General features: G+C 41.6%; 1 protein-coding gene across 1 annotated transcript in view; it reads left to right on the top strand.

Moving 5' to 3' along the window:
- The first annotated feature begins 719 nt into the window (after positions 1 to 719).
- Positions 720 to 22,055, top strand: part of crybg1a (crystallin beta-gamma domain containing 1a) — a 32,351-nt gene continuing 11,015 nt past the window's right edge. The window contains exons 1-5 of the mRNA XM_062470194.1: positions 720 to 1,114; positions 9,965 to 10,109; positions 14,490 to 15,814; positions 16,995 to 18,118; positions 18,350 to 22,035. Coding sequence (XP_062326178.1) covers positions 780 to 1,114; positions 9,965 to 10,109; positions 14,490 to 15,814; positions 16,995 to 18,118; positions 18,350 to 22,035 — 6,615 coding nt within the window. The 5' untranslated portion in view covers positions 720 to 779. The remainder of the gene's footprint in view (positions 1,115 to 9,964; positions 10,110 to 14,489; positions 15,815 to 16,994; positions 18,119 to 18,349; positions 22,036 to 22,055) is intronic.

The raw sequence follows: 22,055 nt of genomic DNA, 5'->3' as shown, positions 1-22,055 counted from the left end.
AGGGCAAAACCAAAAACAGGGGGGCACGGCTGTGGCTGTGACACATTTTGACATTTTGCATCACAAGTCTTACATTCATAGAGAGAGAGAGAGAGAGAGAGAGAGAGAGAGAGAGAGAGAGAGAGAGAGAGAGAGAGAGAGAGAGAGAGAGAGAGAGAGAGAGAGAGAGAGAGAGAGAGAGAGAGAGAGAGAGAGAGAGAGAGAGAAGAAAGAGAGATTCATGGCGTTATAGTATGACGATGATGATAAAACACTTTCATTCAGACTGACTGAATGATGCTGTACTTATTCCAAATGGCCACTAGATAGAGCCAACAGACGTCCTTCGTGCAACACGGGCATTGGAAAACCACACACAAGGACAATTATTTTCTTTAAGCATTTGAAAGTCTTAACAGTCGTTATAGAACCAATGACATATTTCTTTACCATATAGGCCACAGTATACTTTATTGTATTCCCTTTTTGACCTTGTATAGTATAACAGTAGCATGTTCCTTTATAAAAAAATATTGTATAATAAGAACTTGTGATCTTTATTATAAAGTAGATTATAAAATGACGTTTACAAAAATATGAATTAGTCTGTCACCATAGGCCATTGTGCAACCAGAACGCACCGCGCACTGATGTGGTTCAATAGTTGAAGCAATGAGGGAGGGAGCACGACAGGTACAACACATTTACCACACTTTCACCTCACCAGATATTCGTTCTAGCAACACACATGAAGACTTGCCATTTCTACTCGCTCTTCGGGGAAGAGTTAAATCTCCATCATGAGTAAATCTAACACGTCAAAAATAAAGAGTTTATTTCATAAATCTAAGTCACTAGATAAAGAAAACAAGGATGGAGAACACTCTATGTATTCGGAATCATTCAGAGATGGGGAACCTGCCAAACCGATCCCAAGATCTTCGACTTCACCATCAAGTCCAACATTTGTTAGCCCACGGGACGCGACGCTGCCGGGCAATATGGGACCAACAAGCCCTAGGAAAAAGAAGGCAAAACGATTCCTATCATTCAAGTTAAAGAATAACAAATCAAACGACTCTGCAGGAGATGACCTTTTTTTCAACGAGGAACTTGACAGCTTCAAAAGGCAAATGTGAGTAAGCTAAATGACAAAATCAGAATCAGAATGGGTTTTTATTCGCCATGAAAGTTTGCACAGACAAGGAATTTACTTTGGCCGAAAGATACCGACCGTGTGCTTGGTATTTATCAACAATAGTACTATCAAACACTACGAAAAGCACCGTAGCTTCAGTTTAAAAGTGTGTTGTATCTCAAATCGAACTATTCATTATGGGCGGTGAGGTAAAACTGTGGTAGGCCTACCACCTGAGGAACCAGGAGGTCCAGGTGCATTTTCTGTGTAGTTCAGAGGTAGTGATCCCAGTTATAACCATTATGTAGTAAAAACTTACAATATAAATGTAAGCATAGAGGGAGGACTAAGCCCCGTCCTCGGGTCCCACTTGTCTTCAGTACTGACAAGCATCAGATGTTAATGAACAAAGGGCTACAAGGATTGGCCGTGTATTAACATCAATATTGCGTAGGTCTTATTGAGCTGTGGATGAATTATGTTATGTTCTCCAGTGTGGTCCCCAGTGCCTCTTCTGCTCCCTTCTTACTCCTCGTCCTTGTCCTCCATCAAAATATGGCTTTTAGTCTCTGGGGTTCCCACTTAAGAACATTATTTTAAAGTTAGACGTTTTTAACTTCATAACTTTAGGTACATAGTATAGAGTCACTATCTTTATCAACACAGGAAAAACTTTAGAGGATAATGTTTTTTTCTTGAAATACCTGTAATTAATATTAATAGTCATACATCTCAAAGCATAAAAGTATGTATTTTGAGATGATCTCATCCATGAGATGTTTTTTTTAAATCTGGAAACAATGTTTTTGATTCACGTCAAGTCAAAGTTAAGATATGTCTTTCAGAGCAGGGTGAATCAGGGACTTTTTTTAAATACTGGGCTTAAATTATTTTCAATGGATTGCCATGACAGTGAAATCAAATACAATGAAGCTGTGTCTTTTATACAGTAGCAGAAGTCTATGTCTGGTCATCTCCACAATTATTACTATAGTTACTTCACTGAAGCAGTGTGTTGAATACATTTCCACATTGTGATATCAAGGGGTGTGTTGTGAGAATGAACAACTGAGAATTACTGTTTTACCCCTGGCAGTCTGATTAACCAATGATGTGTCAAGTTCCTCCTTGGCTAGTTTAGTCTTGTTTTTGTGGAGAGGAGACCGCAGAAACAGGATCAGTTGAGTTTTTAAATAGACGAGGTTATAAGGCATGTAAATCTTTCAATCATGTATGGTTTAGGGTGTGAGACTCAGTAATTTTAGGAGTGGGTAGTTAAAAAGGAATTCAGGAATCCATGTAGTTTGGATCCTCAATAAATAGAAATACCTACATTAAATCCTATACTTTTTCTCAAACTCATATTAAACTGCCATGCCACCAAACAAGATGTCGAAAGTTAACTATGACCTAATGGTTTTGCTTTCAGCAGTCATCTGTATTTTAACTCTCACAAACACTGTGCCGCCCATTGCACAAGTCTAAAGCCATGCAAAGATGCATTGAGACATCAGACCTTGATATTTCTTAACATCCTTGATGGACAGGTTAGGATTTAGGTTTTACTAACAACCTTTTGTTGGATAATATACAGCCTTTTATCCTTAGCATGATGCCTTACTAGATCCAAAACCTGCTGCACCAGTAACGAGAGCAACATTTCCCTGTCCCTGTCCAATCAGATGAGCCACTGCTTGATGTCTGGTGGATGCACACACGTGGATGAATGTGAAGGATCTACAGTATTCGGCTGCATGCAGAGCACAATAACCTAATTAGCCAGGGACACACCCACTAAAGCACAGACACGTGTGCACATATTGACACATGCACACACATCCAGCATATCAGGTGTTCTCAAAATGAATAACAATACACTTCCTGTATGCTTAGTAAGCATTTTTTGGATCCTTTTCTCTAGAGGCTTCATGCTACATTGAAATGCTTTGGTCTTGGGAAATATAATAAGGAGATAAACATGTAGGGACAGTCGTTGAAGTATTCCAGTTGTCTTATCTATGGACTTTTTACCCAGGTCACAAAATCACAAAGCATTTTATCAATACATGTTTGCCTATATCTGTTTCCATAAGTGTGAAGTGGGATGCAAAGTGTTCTAAACCACTCTCCGTCAACAAACTAAAGGACATGACAGCCTGTGCCCCACTGTCCTTCGGTGACCAAAGTGAATGAATTCATAGGAATACAGAGAATGCTAAGAGGAAAATGACAATGAATAAAATTATCTAAAAACTGAAACGTTTAAATCCTTAATTTTCTCCCACTTCAGCCAATACATTTGTATACCGCACATAAGTGTCCCACACCCTGTAGAGGAAACTATCAGAAATATTCCACCACATACTCTACACAGGCAGCATTCCCACTACTCTGAACTATGTACTGTGGTTGCCGCTTAAGGGGAGGGGCGTGGACTAAGGAGGTATCTGAGAAAACGGCATTTTGAAAACACTTGCAGTTTCCACACTGTTGAAGGATTAATGGTTAAGCTGTATAGTCATGCTCTATGGCAGCTAATATGACACACAGGGAATCATTTCCTGTGTGTCATATTAGATAAAGATGGTTATGTTCCCTAAATTAAACTGTGAGAATTACGTTATGTGATAAACTTAACCAGACTGTAGAACATTCTACTATTGTGTCGTGAAGTTGGTAGCTTTATATCAATGCTATGATATGCAAATGCTATGATAGCATGAAGCAGGTGCTATTATATTTGCATTGGGTCACAGTGTTCATGTAGTGAGAGAACATTTGCATATTGAATATGCTGTGACAGTCAACTTCCTATCACAGAAGCTCACCCTAACACATAAAGGATTGTTTTGTTCAGCTGTTCAGTGAGATTGCTAGGGAACACAAAATAACAAACACAAACAAAGTGAAAGCCAGATTATTCAAACTAGAACAGTTTCACTTTGTTTGTGTTTGCAACTATCTCTGCTTTGATTCTGGCTAGCACAATTTCAGTTTTTGTGTTTAACGTGACCTGTGAATGATCAAAATACACATGTATGTGAAGCAACAAGTTTAGGCAAGTGTGTCAGGAATGAATCTCTTTCAGTATTATCAGTCAACTTCATGGCTTTGACTTTCATTCTGCAGTACGTTAAACACAAAAAACGAAATTGCTAGCCAGAATCAAAGCAGAGATAGCTCACATCAGGATACATCTTAAAGGAAGTATACTGTTACAGTATAAACACAAACAAAGTGAAACTGTTCTAGTTTGAATAATCTGACTTTTACTTTTTTTGTGTCAAGCTTCATTTGATTTCCAAAAAATGAGTCATTCTAGAGGAACGTACTTTCAGCCAGTATAGACTTGATTACAGGGTCTTTCCTTTGGATCTGTAGATAAGACACTGATTAATTCCTACTCTTCTCCAGAGTGACCCATAGCATTTATTGTTTCTAAAATTAGATCAGTAAACATATATTAACTACAAAAAATGTGTAGATATGTTTATCAGTTTATTAAATTCACATTGACTTAAATCGACTAAAATGTTGAACAAGGTTAAACAAAAAATAAGCAACTATATAATCAAGCTGAGGTTGAAAGAAGGAAGGCATGTCATTTGTATGATTTGTACAGGCATTGAGTATAACTACAGAGCTTACAGACTACAGAGCATATCTTGAATGCCCATCTCAGTTTGTTCAGGAGGGGTGGGGTCAGGAGATGTTAATGGAGGGAGGGGTTAAGGAGCGAGTGAGGAAAAGGAAGGTGAGAGAGGGGGTTGAGTTGGAAGGGCTTGAAGGGGGTTGAAGGGAGAGTTGGGTGCATCAAACAAACAAAATCAAACCTGTCTGCGTGAGCTCATCATCTGTGAGGCATTCTGCTTGGGGCAGTAGAGAAGATTGAGTGATGAGATTACCGTACCTTACCTGTCAGCATGCCAGACATCTGAAGTGGATAGTGTTAAAAACGTCCCAATCCGCTTCCCAATACAACTGTTTTCTAAAGGTTAATAGTAGTAATATGCTAATCCTGAGGGACAATACTAAACATGTATATCTCTGTCCCACCAAACACTTCCATACTTTTGTTGACAGGGTCGTTAGGGTAGAGGCAGCTCCTCTACTGGTGCTCACACTTGATGAGAGTGAGGAGGGTCTCCTTTAATCTTTTTTTTTTTTATGTCTACCTAAGTCATGATCTGTCTATGGTTACGTAGCGCCATTGAGCACGTCCCATGGGATGCCATCAATGGGATGGCACAAATGGGACACTGTCTTTAAACAACTTTGATGCTTGGTCTACATAATAATAGATTGATTCTTGATAGTAGAGCCCACATGGGTAACTCGATGATTGTTGAATTCTGCATCGTGGTAAAAAAAGAAGGCGTTCTGCAGTTATACCTGTGTCTGAGAACAACCAGACAGAAATGCCCCCCCAAAATTGTCCAGTAGCCTTGACCTCTTTAGTAATAAAGAGTTTTGAAAGACTGCTGAAAAGAGAGCTTCTTATAAAGGAAAATGAACTTGACCCTCTTCAGTTTGCATACAGGGCAAGGCGGGGGGTAGAGGGTGCCACGGCCACTTTGTTGAACCTGGTACCTGGTTCAACACCTGGTTTAATCACCTGGAAGGAGTCAAGACCCATGTTAGACTTTTCTTTGTTGATTTTTCATCTGCTTTTAATACAAAACCACCTCATATCCTAGTAGAGAAGCTTCTGAGTTATTATGTTAGGGAAAGTCAGGTTAGTTTAGGAGTTGAGTTTAAATGTTATTTGAGTAGCTTATGCAAACTTGAACAGGTTATTTTCAATAGACTGTTCTCTATTGTCTGTGTGTGTGTGTGTGTGTGTGTGTGTGTGTGTGTGTAAGTAGGTATGTTGTATGGCTATAGTGGTCAAAGTGTGTTGCAGCTGCCTCTCTAATAGTCAATAAAGCAAGGGAGGAGCTCACGTCCCTCTCTTTCTGCTGAGCTGACATGTAAACATGACCTTCGACACACACACACACACATGCATACATACATACGCGCACACGCACACATGCATACATACATACGCGCACACGCACACATGCATACACACACACATGCACACACACACATCCAGCTTATCCACACAAACGCATTCCCTTGCCTCCCTGTCACACACACAGAGCTCTCCAAACAACACGATATCCAGTACCAAACTGGCTAAGTACCAAAAAGTGTCTCATTCCAGCTTAATAATGAGAAGGCAATTCCATGGCTAAAATCTTGGGCATGACCAAAGTAACAGTTTAATTAGCTGCAACAAATCATTAAGACAAAAGCCCTGCCTGTGAGCTCGACATGGTGGGATGATTTACATTTAGTCATTTAGCAGACGCTCTTATCCAGAGCGACTTACAGTAAGTACAGGGACATTCCCCCCAAGGCAAGTAGGGTGAAGTGCCTTGCCCAAGGACACAACGTCATTTGGCACAGCCGGGAATCGACCCGGTAACCTTCAGATTACTAGCCCGACTCCCTCACCGCTCAGCCACCTGACTCCCTGACTGATCTCCCCGTTCAACGACGCATCTTTCAGTCACGGCTGTCCTTCCAACGAGGTCTGAAGACACAACTCACAACTCTAATGAAATCATCTTACGGGCATCTGCACTTAGCTGTACATCTTGTGATACGTGCCAAACTGACATTTTCGTCATGTTATATTTGAGATTCTGTTGTAGCGCTGCATTGTAAACACATACTGCTCCTATGACATTTATTATAACATTGTAGATGACTGTAGGACACAGATAAAAACACAGACCATTTCTTGTAAAAAATACTGTTAAAACGGCTCGCACTTATGGTCCTTGATCATCTGCAGGACTCACTGTATGCATTGTGGCAGACGGCAGGTAGAGGTGAGGGGAGTGGTGAGGGAAGATATCTATCAGCCCGTTGGATCCACACCCGAGCCATGGACTTCCTGCAGCAACAAGACAGGCTGTGTCTCGTTGAGGGATTTATTGAATGATTTGAGAAATCAGAAAGAAATCGTGTTCTCCTTTCAAGGACTTCTGGTGCCCTAAAATGGACAATAAACAAAAAGGGCTTTGTTCTCTGAATAATTCATTCTATATGAATGAAAGTACATTCAAATAAAAGTAGACAGTCTGCACTTGTTGACTTCTGTTTCCCACAATGCAACACACTTCACAGTGTAAATCAGTAAATACAGTAAGCCTAAAGAACTGAAGAACTGAAATTGTAGACATACTGTCATCTTGCCATATATTGTGTTACATCACAGCATTCATGCATCCACAGATGTCTATCTTTATGTAAAGGAGTGGAAGAGAGATAGAGAAAAAAAATAGAGATTTTACAATGTTTGCTTAGTATTCTTCCTTGTTACTATCATTGTAAACAGTATCATTTTACTTCCAATAAAGGCTTTTCTGTATGGAACTGGAGAGAGGGAAAGAGGGAGAGAGAGAGAGAGAGAGAGAGAGAGAGAGAGAGAGAGAGAAAGAAAGAGAAAGAGAGAGAAAGAGAAAGAGAGAGAGAGTAATCAGCTTTCTGTCTGCACACATCCAAAGTCAACATGTCAGGTTTATGAGCTGGTTGTGTAACCTGGGAAATGAAATCACACTTTATCCTGGTAACATAACAACTTTCAATGTATCCCGTGGTGATTACATAGTTGATAAAAGTTTGATGTGAGATGTTGCCTATATTGTGTAAGGCTATCACCTAGCACCTTGTAAAGCTGCAGTTTGGAAAAGAAGATAATCCCAACATGAAATTGAATATTTATGTATTTACCAAATTTGATTTGGTTGAGAATTGAGTGTTAGATTCAGGGAATTTGCTTTGTTTTTCTCCCTTCACTGTGCTTCAGGATGAGTGAAGGGGTAACTGAAAATCTGTGGATTATTAGGTTTTAAAAAGTAGTCATTTGTGTGTTGTTTTACACTACAAGCTCAAAGCCAGTATTCCTTAGCCTACTTATAGCGCGGATAGACGGTCAAATGACAGATGAGTCTTCAAGGGAAACTTTTCCTGAAACGTAATGATCGCAAGATGGCACTTCTTGCATGGAGCCAAAGGCAATATAGGCGGGGTCGAGACGTCCGAGGAGCGGGAACGTCCGATAGGTGAGGTTAGGTTTCCTATAGTCATTTCTGTGCATACTAATATTTAGTCAATTTTAAATGCTAAACTGCATTTCATAGAATAAAGCAAATAAATACAAATCTGTACTAAAATATAATGGAAACTTACTCAAAACAACTTTTTATTTATTGTCTTACGCTTCAAAGCAGTGATCTTTTAAGCTCAAGCAAAAGTAAGTGTTGGAGCCCATTGTAAACTACCGAACTCCCTGCCATCAGAATCAGAATAAAGTTAAAACGCCAAGTAGTTCACACCACAAGGAATTTACTTTGGTGGGCAGGTTCATACAGTAAACATCAATCTTCAAAGTGTTTTGAAAGTGTGTTCTGCAGTTTGCTCAAGATTTGCCTGGAAGAAACCAAGGATCCTTCAGTAACCGCTGTGAGTCATCATCTCAGAGTATAATGGAGAAGGACTCTGTGTTCGACTTCCCTCCATCTCTTGTTCTAGTTTACTTAGTCCTTCAGGGTCCTTTGTATGGCTCTGATCACGTGTGTGTGTGTTACATGTGTGTGTGCAGGTGTTGTCAGGTGGCTGAGTGGTTAGGGAGTCTGGCTAGTAATCTGAAGGTTACCGGTTCGATTCTTGGCTCTGCCAAATGACGTTATGTCCTTGGGCAAGGCACTTCACCCTACATGCCTCGGGGGGAATGTCCCTGTACTTACTGTAAGTCGCTCTTGATAAGAGCGTCTGCTAAATGTATTGTAAATGTATTTCTGATTTGAAACTAATGGGAATCATTTTAGTTTTGAGGCATAAAACCTTTGGTTTTGTTTTCCAGTCACTGAGTCTTGTATCTGGATGATTCCATAATACTATTGCATCGTAAAGAGGTGAGTCTGCTTGACTCAATCGGTTCCCTAGTTAACGCTTAACACCAACTCTGTTGCTTCTGACTAAAAGTTTCACACATCATTAGCACCCCACAGTGAAAAAAACTATTCATTACTCCTAATACTTGCAGCTAGAATCTTGTCTCAATCTGAAGTAGTTAATTCATTTCAACATCTCTGAACACGTCTTGGTTTTGAACTTGGCTTACAATAGTGGAATCTGGTTTCTTTAAAGAGTGAATTCAAAAGCACAAATCAGAACAATAGTTTTTGTCGTGGTGAATGCTGCACTCCTCAGTTCTTTGTGCAACATGGAGTCAACTAAATATGTGATGGCGAAGGTGACGAAAACCACGCCTCCCAAAAGTAGATTCGGGCTTTCTTTCACATGCATGTCCCAGAATGCTCAGCGGCACACTAACTGCACACACCTAGATGTAACTTGTGATTCAGCCGTTAGGAGGGAATGTTGTCTATTTCTCTTTGTGCCTCCTCTTGTTGTTTGCCTGGAGACATGGACAGAGATAAAGGGAGGGTGCACTGTATACACACACTTTTTCTGACCCCGACCCAAGACAGCGGTAAAAAGGATCTTACTGTGTTCTTGTATAACAAAATGAAAAATTCCAGACTGTATTTCAGACTACATCTGATATGTTCGAATTAAGAAAAATCTTATTGTCAGTGTATAAATGTAGTTTTTGGTGTGATACAACAGAGATGACTCTGTCTTTGCCCCTCCCCCCCATCTATCTATCTTTCTCTGTCTCTTCCTCCTTCCTCTCTTTGGCTAACACTCCCTCTACTCCACCCCTCACTATCCCTCTCTCTGCCTGCTGCCCCCCCCCCTCTCTGTTTCTGTCCCCAACTTCAACAGGAGCTATGACCAGATGAGTGTGATGACAGAATGCAGCATGAGGACTGACCTGGATGAGTCAGACCTCAGACCTGAAACCAAATCCATGATGAACTTGGACATGGCTCACTTCCGCAGCCCCACTTCTCCCTCCAAGCCCAGAAAGGTCTGTCAGTCCGTTTTTCTTTTTCAATGTTAAGTTTCCATTTTGTACATATTACCATTTTAAACCATGTTTTAAAATGTTTTGTTTTGTACTGTGCTGTACTTGTACTTCCCCTGTTGGAGGACACAAAGGTTAATAAATTAGTACAAAACTGAAGCACATTGTAGACAGCATTAGCACTGCTCTTAAAAGTTATGCATTTGAAACAAACCTGAGCTTTGTAGTGCTTGTTTGTTTTGTGATAAGAAAGGAAGCTTTAATTCTCTCTGCTACACAATTAGTATGAATTGGACCTACTGCACAGATGCTTAAAAATACTGGGATTTAATGAGTATGCTTGCTATCAGCGCTAGCTAGCCACATTCCCAGAAGTCAAGACGTTAGTCAAATCCCACCAAATGCGTGAGTGAGAGAGTGGCGAAAAAAAACGTTTTAATTTCCACACTTGCCTCAAAAAGGTCTTAGTTCTTAGGTAATGACAAAAATATTATTCATTAAATGACAAAAAAAGGAGAAAAAGGGTTTTGAATACTTTCCCCCACCGGGCTGCAACCAGGCCACAGTTCCAATCCTCACCGCTGGCTTCTCTTTAGTCCTTTCTCTCGATCCTGTCCATCCCTCTTCTCATCCTACCATTCTCCCCAGGTCTGCTAATGCACACAGTCTTGGGAAATGTAGTTCTGTCAGCTGCCACCATTGTAGTTTGTAGTCATGTATGGCCTCAGCCACTGGAGGGTGACATATCTAAAAATATGTGTCTAGCAACCAGCCTCCAGTGGTGTCACACAAGTAGATTTGTTAATCAATTCAATGGTAGACTGGAAGGTGGCGCTACAGGCACTACAATGCCCAGCTAAAATGGCACTATCAAATTTAGTTTGGCATGTGAAAATGAGCAAGTGTGTCACTTTTGAGGCTTCTACTCAAAACATTTGGGCCTACTATACGTCTGGTGTAAATGTAGACCTATAGGTGGCGCTACATGCTCCTACAAAACATAGATCAAATATAAAACAACTCAATTAAAGTGTGCAGAATTAAAGAGACTTAGCTGTATTCATCTTGTACCTTCTCTTCATTGTGATGCATCTTTCGGGAATAATTCTAGAGGAACGTGAACAATGTTATGGAGGAGGAGAACAAATGGTCACCATGTTTTTCCACAAAAATATCTGACTTAATAAACAATAAGCATTTTGTTTTAGTGAAGATTTTTTTGTTTATTCAAGCAAAAATTCTATCAAAGATCCATTTAAATGAATGTAGACGCATTGCAGTAATGAGAATTTCTGCTTAAAATTGATGAAAATACAATCAACGTCTTGTGTACATCACAAACTGTACAATAGAAACGTTATCTTTAATATTATAATTTTTGTTGTTACATTTACATATTTAGCAGACGCTCTTATCCAGAGCGACTTACAGTAAGTACAGGGACATTCCCCCGAGGAAAGTAGGGTGAAGTGCCTTGCCCAAGGACACAACATCAGTTGGCATGACCGGGAATCGAACTGGCAACCTTCGGATTACTAGCCCGATTCCCTCACCGCTCAGCCACCTGACTCCCTGTGTTGTTGACTAGATTGACTATATTTTGACTTTTTTCGTGACAATGACCCCCCCATACTTGTGGAGCAGACTTGTGATACTTTCCCCTGCTTAACTCAGCAAGTTGCAGAAACATGCTGTAACAAAGAATATGCACAGCAGATGACAGCAGTGAGTTCATTTGCAAAGTGTGTGTTTATGTGTGTGTACTGTCTGTATCATTCTCCAGTTACACAACTTGTTTGACTTAACTAGTTAACTACCTACATACTGTTTTAGCATCATTATCTAGAATATGATTCCTACACCATAATTGTAATCAACAAGAATACGGGTTTCTAATTACATAATCATTAGATTGATTTTTAGATAGATCATTTAAACCAATTCACATCCAAACCACATGTCCCTCTTTTTATTCCCATTTTTTTTTTACAAGTGATATCCTTTAGAATCTACACATACCCACTGAACAGTAGGCTCTCATGGAGTAAGTGTATCTAGTTTCTGATTCCCAAATAGGTAAATTAACTCAACATCCATGTCAGGAGGTGAACTACGCTCAAACAAAGATTAAAACGTCTAATCTCAACTAATAACACATGTTCAAATATGAATAATTAAATGGATACCAGATTCTGGTGGATCAGAAGATGTGATAAGCTTCACAAAATATGCTTGAAATGACGTACTTTTGTTTGATTACCAACAATTAAAATAGCTTTATTTAACTCAGTCAGCTATGGTACTTAAATATAAAATACAGGAAGACATATTTTTGGATGAGCAGGGTCTCTGTCCTTTTTGAACAATAGGCCTTTTTTTTGTTCATTGCACAAAGCCCACACTTCAAAACTTATATGCATCTACAACGTATGTATTCACATCTGTCCTGCGCTCCCTGAAATTTGCCAGAACGTCTGAAAATTAACAGTGAACACAGTTTAAACTGGATTTTATGAAGGGGATATCCTCTTGAAGAAATAATCTCACAAACAGTTCCCATGCAAAAAGATTAGCAAACCCCCTAATAGAAAGATAGCAAATATACTTTCTAAATGTCCCAATTATTTAAAAAGAGAACCTGGCAAACAATTTAAGACTAGACAACAAGTCAGATGGTTGAGCGGTTTGGGAATTGGGCTATTAATCAGAAGGGTGCCGGTTCGATTCCTGGCTGTGCAAAATGACGTTGTGTCCTTGGGCAAGACAATTCACCCTACTTGCCCCGGGGGAATGTCCCTGTACTTACTGTAAGTCGCTCTGGATAAGAGCGTCTGCTAAATGTAAATGTAATGTAACAAAACAGAAACAAATGTATTTGTTGTACTGATTTTCTCAATATGAGTGTATGCTCTGAAGTTTCCCTCACATGCTCCATCCAGAGTTAAAAAAAACAGATGTTTTTCTGTATGGTAGATATACTTTCAATAAAGTCATACTTTCCCAATTCATTTTCTTTAGTTGGATATGGGCAAAGGTGTGGTTATTGTGTTCAAAATTCCACACCCATACATTTCAGGGGATCATTATTTCATGTGGCTGTTTGCCTTCTGAAGTTCTTTCACAATAGTCTTTCTTTTCCTCTCTTATTTGCACATGGATCCTACCCCTCGGGGCCAGGTAATGTCGTTTGTTTAATATGGGTCAAGTCAAAACCAGATCCAGACAAACATTCAGACAGAGCAGTCTGTCTGTCAAGAGGGTTAATTTGTTTCTTAAAGTATCTTTCAAAATCCTTCAGAAGGGATTTTTTGTTAAGGTTGCTTGTTGTAAGGATGTTATGACTTGTAGTTCACTTCCGGAAACAATTGAAAATGGATAAACATTAACTTGTTTACCACCTTCATGTGCAGTCAGTGGATTGTCTTGTTCTGTGTCAGATTCAAAGGAGAATCGCGTTTCAGACATTAACATTAAAATGGTATGTAAGCATTTTATATAAGTGTGTATGTATGTCATGTTATTGTTATGGCAAGATGTACATAAAGCGGCTAACTTGTCCTAACATGAACTATACTGCTCAGAGACGGATTATGTTTGGTTGGGATTTTAGCACTCTAGTCTGTCAATGTTGTTTGTGTATGGTGTACACAGTAATTAAGTATGTCTAACAGCACGCTGACTAGTTTCATTAAGTATAGCTTGGATTAAATATGACTCTTCTGCATGCAAATATTCTTTTTTATATTTAGTTCTTGCTTGTCTACTCTTTGGCCTGTTGCCATACTCAGATGTAAATCTTGATCATTTACTGCTCGCTCATCATTGACAAGGCTTTGGCTTTCTTGTCAGGTTGGAATAGTAGATACAGAAACTAGAACTACTACCATTTGTTTCTTCCATCCATATATTGAGCCTGATGATGGTACCAGTCGGTTCTATTGTGCTGATCTTTGGGTCTAGGTGATTGGAATCAGATAGCTGTGCTGAACTAACACATGGTAGTAGTTCTACTTTCTGAACTTGAATGTATACACCTTTTTGAGGTGTCATTGACATGTTATATCACTCTAATGTCATTGCCCAGATGTTGTAACTGTCTTTCACGTGGCTAATTAAGCAGAAGAACAATTAATTCTGTAGCAGGTGTTCAATTCTTAATATTTAGAAAATGGGTTTCCTGCATTTATGGAGCTGTTTAAAATGTCCAGTGTACTACAACGATACAAGTATGGCATGTTTGCATCAAGACAAAAAGCACATCTTTAAAATAGACAACCCATTACTTACCCAACCCCTTTTCTTTTCTTGAAGACCTGGCAACAGGTGTGTCAACCTTATTTGCACCAAGTCACTCTTTCTCTGTTTCTCTGACTCCCCTCCCAGAGCTCAGATGAGAAGGGGATGTTGTCCCGCCTGGGAAGTTTCTTCAGCTCCAAGAGGAGGAAGAGCAGAGGCGGCAGAGCTTCAGAAGCCTCGGATGATGCTTCTCTATCGGGCCGCAGCTCTCCCATCTCCCCAGGTTGTCCCCAATCTCCAGACTCGGACGGGCAGAAGACCCCCACTCCTTCCCATAGAGAGAGTGACGTAGCCGGGCTGTGCATGGCAGAGGTCCAGCCTGGGACGGGGAAAGGAGAAGTGACCAAATACAGCCCCAGCACAACTAGCCTGGATTCTCTGCTGGTGGACGAAAGAGACCTTCCATTCGCAGACAGCGACAGCAGCTGCCAAGGCAGCGTGAGGGAGGTGCAGGTATGCAAAGTGAGCCCGGTGCAGTCAACCGGAGAGAGGAAGTCGGGGAATGTCACTCCGACTACTTTTGCCTTTCCCTTGTCTACGTCTTCGAGGGCTGAGTCACCAATAGAGCATGACCTCACTAAGGCAACTGTGGTGGAAGTGAGCAAGAGGCTGCAGATCCATCTGGAAGAAACCACCTTGAGGAACGAGGAGGGCGAGGGTACGATCACCCTCAAGTCATTCAAAATCCCCCTTGCCAAATCTGGTGAAACACCAAAGTCGCCTAAATTGACTTCTAATAGCACAGAGTCTAAAATAAGCTCTCTGAAAATTGCTGGGTGGGGAACAGCTCAGCCAAACAATCCAGCCAGGGGAAGGAGGAGCTCTGAAACAAGAAGGGCTGTACAGTCCACAAGTAGCACGTCTGAGGAAACCATAACCCCAATACAGAGCTCCTTGCCTGGGACAAAGGAGGAGGGGAAGCCGGGCTCAGAAGAGAAGCTCCATAAAGCAGTGTGGGTGGAAACATACCTGGGAGACGAGAAAGGGGCACAGGAGGGTAGGGAGAAAGAGAGGGAGGAGGGCCCTGGAGCAGACTCGCCTCAAGCGGTAACCACACCTGTTACAGTCATTTCGGTACAGGACTTCGATACCCAGGGTGCCTCAGCCATCTCCACCCTGTCAGCAGCAGAGTCCCATGGCAGAGAACTGTCTGTTCCCGCAGCGCCAGCTTCCACGGAGCTCCAAACAACCTCTCCTCGGCAGGGAGTTTCCAAGTCACGTATTAACTCAGATACGAGCTCCTCTCTAGAGAAGGAGGACAGAGCTGCCACTCTAACTCAACTTTCTCACAGTGTAAAGGTGTTGGCCAAGAAGGTTTACATTAGCCGGGAGCCCAGTTTGGAAGGAGAAGAGCAGGTAGAGAAAGAAAAGGACAAAAGCCTTGATTACTCTCAGAAGTCGGAGCTGGAACTGTAAGTAAATTGCAGTGTTTCTTTAAAACTCTTGTTTTGTCCTTGCTTTGATCCTGACAAAAGGAATGAAACGATAGTGAGAGAGTGGGAGAGAGAGAGAGAGCGAGAGAGAGAGAGAGAGAGAGAGAGAGAGAGAGAGAGAGAGAGAGAGAGAGAGAGAGAGAGAGAGAGAGAGAGAGAGAGAGAGCTGTGGAAGTGCAACCTGAGCTCTGTTCCCAAGCTGCTTTGTGTCAGAAGAGAACAAAAGGAGATTTTCATTGCACAGCTGAACATATACTGCATCACCAAAATGCTCACACACAACACATTACATAGTGCCTGTAGTGCATAATACAAAAGAAAGGCTATACAAGATTAGGCCATTCACCTTTTTTACCTTCATCAACCATCACGGCATATTCTATACTATGTTATGCTCATATATCCAATCTTCATACCATAGCCTATGTTATATATAACTGAGTAGCTATTAATCAGGGTTTGCCTATGGTGTTGTTTCCCTTCACCAAATGAATGACTCGTGAAAATGGTGACAAGAGCTAGCTGACATTGTTTGACTTGGAAGCCCCTGTTATCAAACTACTGATAAAAGGCCAGGGAAGTGGGCCATTCTGAATTTGGATACAGTATATATAGTTATATATATACTGTATCTATAACTATATATATATATATATATATAGTTCATGTTTTCAGTCTGATGAAGTGTAGTTAGAGACTGTTGTTACAGCCTAAATGTCTTTATTTTTTTGAATCTGTTGAAATTGATGGGCCTTCTGGAATGTTTAGCGATGCTGATGGTTTGAGTTAAAGCCACGTTTAAGATATGTCCTTGAAGGTTCAAAGGATTTTGTAAAATAATGTGTTGGAATCAGTTCAGGCAATCAAGTCTCCACATTAAACTCTTTGAAAAGTGATAGGTAAAGTTCAAACCATTCCTTTCACTTGCATTGTTTTGTTTATCTGGCTGTCTCTTTCGTAGGTTGCAATCCACATACCATGGGTTTACAAACCCACATTTTAATTAGAATCAGATAACAGATCTACTATTTTCCTAGGAATGTCCTAGTTGTTAAATGAGAATGAAGGTTACTTAAGTGCATGTTTGTGGTAAAGAGTTTTTTGCTTTCATGTTTAAGGATGATTATAATCACGGTCTCTATCTTATTTTATTTTCTAGGCCACCAAACCTCAAAATCACAAATAACCAACCTAACCATGACTCCAGCAGTGCAGAGAAGACATCTGAACATACAGACACTGAGTTAAACCTGCATGTTCAGACTGCCATAGCAGACAGTTCAACAAAGACAACAAGAACAGCCTCAAAGGCCTCTGATATGGATGACACTTCAGACATGCCAGGACAGAGGACACAGTCACATGCTGGAGGGTCAGGGGTGAAGGGTCAGTGTGCCTCCCCTACAAAACCAGAGGCTCAAGTAGGAACAGGCAGCAGGCCAGGTGGGACAAGTGTGGTGAAAAGCAAACCTCCGCCAAAGGTCAAACTCAAAGGTCTCGTTGCAAAGACGAAGGTTGTGACTCCCAAGAAAGATGACAGCGAGACAAAAGAGGCCATGTCACCTTTGTCAGAGGAGCCATCAGCTGTAGTCAGAAGTGAAGAAGTTGTGGTCACTAGCCCTAAGTCTAGAATCCCCAAAAAGTCATTCGAAAAGTCTTTAGACGATCCATCCAAACCAGCAACAGAACAAGATGCAACCTCAGGGGGTTATGTTTCAGAGTCAGTTATTTCCAAACCATCAACGCCTCCAAAACCAAAAGAGTTAATTCTGAAGAATCCTGTAACCTCAAGCACGGTAGACCGGAAACCTATTTTTGAACATGTAAAGGGAGGAAGTTCAGGAGGAAAATCCACTAGAGTGTCTGTTCAGTCAGGTGAAGTGTTACCTGCTAAAGTACCAAGATCTGTCACTAAGCTCAGGAAAGATAAAAGTGAAGAGAATACCTCTACTGGGGAACCTATTAATGGACTGGTGACTGATACTAAGAATGCCAACACAGTTCATAGCACAGAAAAACTGACTCCGTCAAAGGACAGTCCCGTTAAAACACAAATACCAAAAAGCCGGTTACCCAAAGTTCAGGAACAATCTTCATCTTCGGTGAGGAAGAGGAGTAACAGCAAACCCCAATCCAGTGACCCAGAGAGCCTGAAGACCGGTCAGACAGAGTCGGGGGTCACAGGTGTGCCCTCCACACCCACCAGTCCTAAACCGCTAGAGCTTCTCCTCTCAGAGAAAAAACTGTCTGCTGAGAAAAAGCCCTATGAGACTTCTGAGAAAAGTAAGTTCAAATATTTAATCGTATGTAACAGATAGGATCATTGAGCATGATTTTACATTATATTGTAATTTAATTGAAAAACTGTACATTTAATTACCAGCTGTCACATATTTAAAAATATATATAAAATAAATGTGTATATATATATATATATATTCTCAATACTAGATTAACCAACTTATTATTCATCAACATACAGTAACCAACAATTATTTATTTCTGTATCACCAGCTGGAATCACGCTATTCGGCCCTTTGTCAAGGAACATGCCCAAGCAGCCTCCCAATAAAAGAAGTGCCAGTGAGGAGGGTGACCCGCCAACCCCAGCCTCACCAACTACAGCAGAGAAGCCCTCCCCTTTGAGAGGAAAGGAACATAGTGATGTCACAACACCAGCTGATGACTGCAAGGCCAAGAAGGATGCAATGTTGTCACCAAAGCAAACTGGGAAAAGTCCTGAAAGGACAGAACAGGTGAAAGACCCAAGTGATGTTTCGTGTTCAGCAAGCAAACTCCCTACGCTACGTCAAAAGAGCCCCACCAAAACTTTATCCAGCACACCTCTGAAAATAATTCCCCAGGCTGCCACACCCCCCGCATCTCAACAGAAAACCACCATCTCCCAGAGTTCCTCTAACACACAGGCTGCAACTGAACCAATTACTGATCTACAGGATTTAGTTAAGGACAGTGTCAGTGTTAGCACTGATAAAGCATTATCTCAGACTGAAATTGAATCTGTGCAGCATGAACAGCAAATCACGTCAGAAAAACCTCTAGTAACTATGAACAATGATTCAGGGAAGGACAAATTAAGTAGCAAAACTGACATCAAAGGTGAGTTTGTTAACACTCAAGTAAAACAGCATCAAACGGAAGCTGGAGAGCCTTCACCCAGACCAGTCAGAAGCATAGAACCTAAAGACCTAACAGGTCAGTCATCAGTAACGGAAATCAAAACTAAACCTGATGCCAAAGTTGAAATTAATACACATCCTGAGCAAGTCCAAGTCGTGAAGCCAAGTGCTACAAAGGTACAACAACCAAAATCACCAGAAGATCCTCCACAGGAACATGCTGAAAAGGGTGAGCATGTGAAAACTGTGTCAGAGCTGTCAGAGCAGGCAGGAACTGTCGACCTGTGTTCAGTCCAACATAACAGCCCATCTGACCCAGGCGCCATTGTATCAGCCTCTCACAAGGAAGTAATAGATACACAGGTTAAACCTCTGCTGATGGACGTAATTCACAGTGGCATTGAGACCCAATGTCATCAGAGAAAAGTAGCTTTGTCTGAGATTTTGCCCATCCCGATAGATGAGCTAAACAAGGAGAAACAGCCTGTTAACAAAACAGTAAAGGACTTGAATGAATTTTCTGGTAGTAGCAAAACTGACATCAAGGGTGAGTTTGCTAACATTCAAGTAAAACAGCATCAAACGCAAGCTGTAGACCCTTCACCCAGAAGAGACAGAAGCATAGAACCTAAAGACCTAACAGGTCAGTCATCAGTAACGGAAACAAAGGGTTCTATGGAGGACCAAATCAAAACTAAACCTGATGTCAAAGTTGAAATTAATACACATCCTGAGCAAGTCCAAGTCGTGAAGCCAAGTGCTACAAAGGTACAACAACCAAAATCACCAGAAGATCCTCCACAGGAACATGCTGAAAAGGGTGAGCATGTGAAAACTGTGTCAGAGCTGTCAGAGCAGGCAGGAACTGTCGACCTGTGTTCAGTCCAACATAACAGCCCATCTGACCCAGGCGCCATTGTATCAGCCTCTCACAAGGAAGTAATAGATACACAGGTTAAACCTCTGCTGACGGACATAATTCACAGTGGCATTGAGACCCAATGTAATCAGAGAAAAGTAGCTTTGTCTGAGATTTTGCCCATCCTGATAGATGAGCTAAACAAGGAGAAACAGCCTGTTAACAAAACAGTAAAGGACTTGAATGAATTTGCTGGTAGTTTAGCCAAAAATGTTACCGATGATTCTCAAATGAAAGAGAGTCAGGATGAGGCACTACTGTCAACGACTGGTTCACAGGGGGCATCACAGAAGTTAACTCTCGTCCCAACCCAAGAATGCCCAAATGCTTTGTCCGTGGATTCTTTGGAAGCGAGTGACTCACAGAAGAAGGGAGAAAGGGTTAAGAAGATGGACAGGAAGCCAGAGGAACCCTCAGATGTTCCCACAGAGAACGCTATTGTTCAGAAACCAGTTGAGAACGATGATCTCCTCAACAAAGAGGCTTCTTTCGCCCAAATGAATTCAGCTGAATCATGTACCAGAAACGAGAAAAAGGCTAAACTAGAGGACAAGCCAAGTCAGGCTACAACAGAGGAGACTACTTGTGAAATCCCTCCTCAACAGCAGCCAAAGACTGTAATTGACCAATCGGAACGGGAAGATACAAAATCCATTGGAGCCAAAGCGCAGAAGGAGGTAACAGAAAAAAAAGTAGAGAGCAGACTTGGTGATGTTGCACTTCAAACGACAGTTATTGCTAGTGATACAAAACTTGAAACTGAGACGATCAACTTGACAGCTTACAACAAGCAGAGCACAACGAAACAAGAGCACAAACCACAGAAGTTATGTACTGAAAGTGCAGTTGATAAGATGGACCCAAAACGGGAATCACAGACCTCCAAGGTCAGTAACGTTTATGGAGAGACGATCCTCAATGAACCTCCAAAGCCTGCAAAGACGCCTTCCAAGATGGAAGAGTTCCTGAAATACTCAATTATCCTGAAATCCAAATATCCTCCTGAAACTTTGCATCCAGGGCAGGACTCCCCTTCTAGCTGGCTGGATGTGGAGCGTGGCCCCAAACCACACGGAAAGAAGGTAGCCAAGAAGAGACTGGATTCGGCAGCCAGTGAGGATGAAAGTCTGGAGCCAGAAAACAGGGATGTCTTCATCAAAAGTATCAAGGAAGGGGGGATCCCATTTCCTCTTCCCCCAAAGAGGGTCAGACAAGCAAAGACACTCCCACCACCTTTTGTCATGCCTGCCATCAAAGAAGGCTGCTTCGAGATGCCCTTCAACTCTGAGGGGTTCGAGTTCGGCCTTCGAAAAAAGAATAAGCGTCAGGATGACCTTTCGCCAGCTATGGTGATAAAGATGCAGGGCTCAAACCGGCAAGTGAAAACCCAGGCCAAACGGTCAAGCAGAGAAAATAGTATTCTCTTCAAATCCCTCCAGATGCGAAACCCAGGAAAATCACTGGACCAAGGGGAAGGCAAAGAGTCAGAAATGGAAGAGAATGTAGAAGTAAAGAAGGAAGAGGAAAAGGAGAAGGGAGAAGAACCTGCCAAGCTCTCCTCTCGGCTCGAGAGGATGTCCATTCTCTCCAGCCTCAGGAGTTCCCCCAGGACCTCAAGAAAGAACAAAGAGGCATTAACAGACCCACAGGTTAAACCTCTGGTGACTGACAACATTCACAGTGACATTGACGTTGCCTCATCCTCAAACGGCCCACTCAGCTACAGAAGCCAGGATTTCTTTTCCCCTGGGAACCCTGTCAAAGACCTTATTTCCCAGTCTGGAAATGAGCCAGGCAAGGTTGGAGTGAAGAGTGTGGATCCGAGCCTGCGTGTGGGTGTGGGTTTAGGTGACTCAATGAACAGCTCCTCCTCACCTCCTCCTCTTCCCTCATTCACTGAGATAAAACTTCCGGATCTTGTAGGGCAATACCTTAAGAAGGACAACGGTGTGGGGAAAGCTGCAGAGAGTTCTAAGCAGAGTATTGCCCCTAAAGAGAGGGCTAACACCAGTGTTATGGAGGTAGAAAAGACACATGGACTCCATACTGATGTGCACCTAAAGGGCCTTGCAGGAGCGTCTACAGCTTCCAACCACGTCCAAAAAGCCTCACTGAATGCACTCCCTGAAGCCAAAACTCAGGTAATGGTGAATTCTATTTC

Source organism: Osmerus eperlanus, chromosome 9 (assembly GCF_963692335.1).
Source record: "Osmerus eperlanus chromosome 9, fOsmEpe2.1, whole genome shotgun sequence".
In the NCBI taxonomy this organism is placed as follows: Eukaryota; Metazoa; Chordata; class Actinopteri; order Osmeriformes; family Osmeridae; genus Osmerus; species Osmerus eperlanus.
Note: the sequence above shows the minus strand (reverse complement) of the source record. Positions and strands in the feature narration are given on the sequence as shown.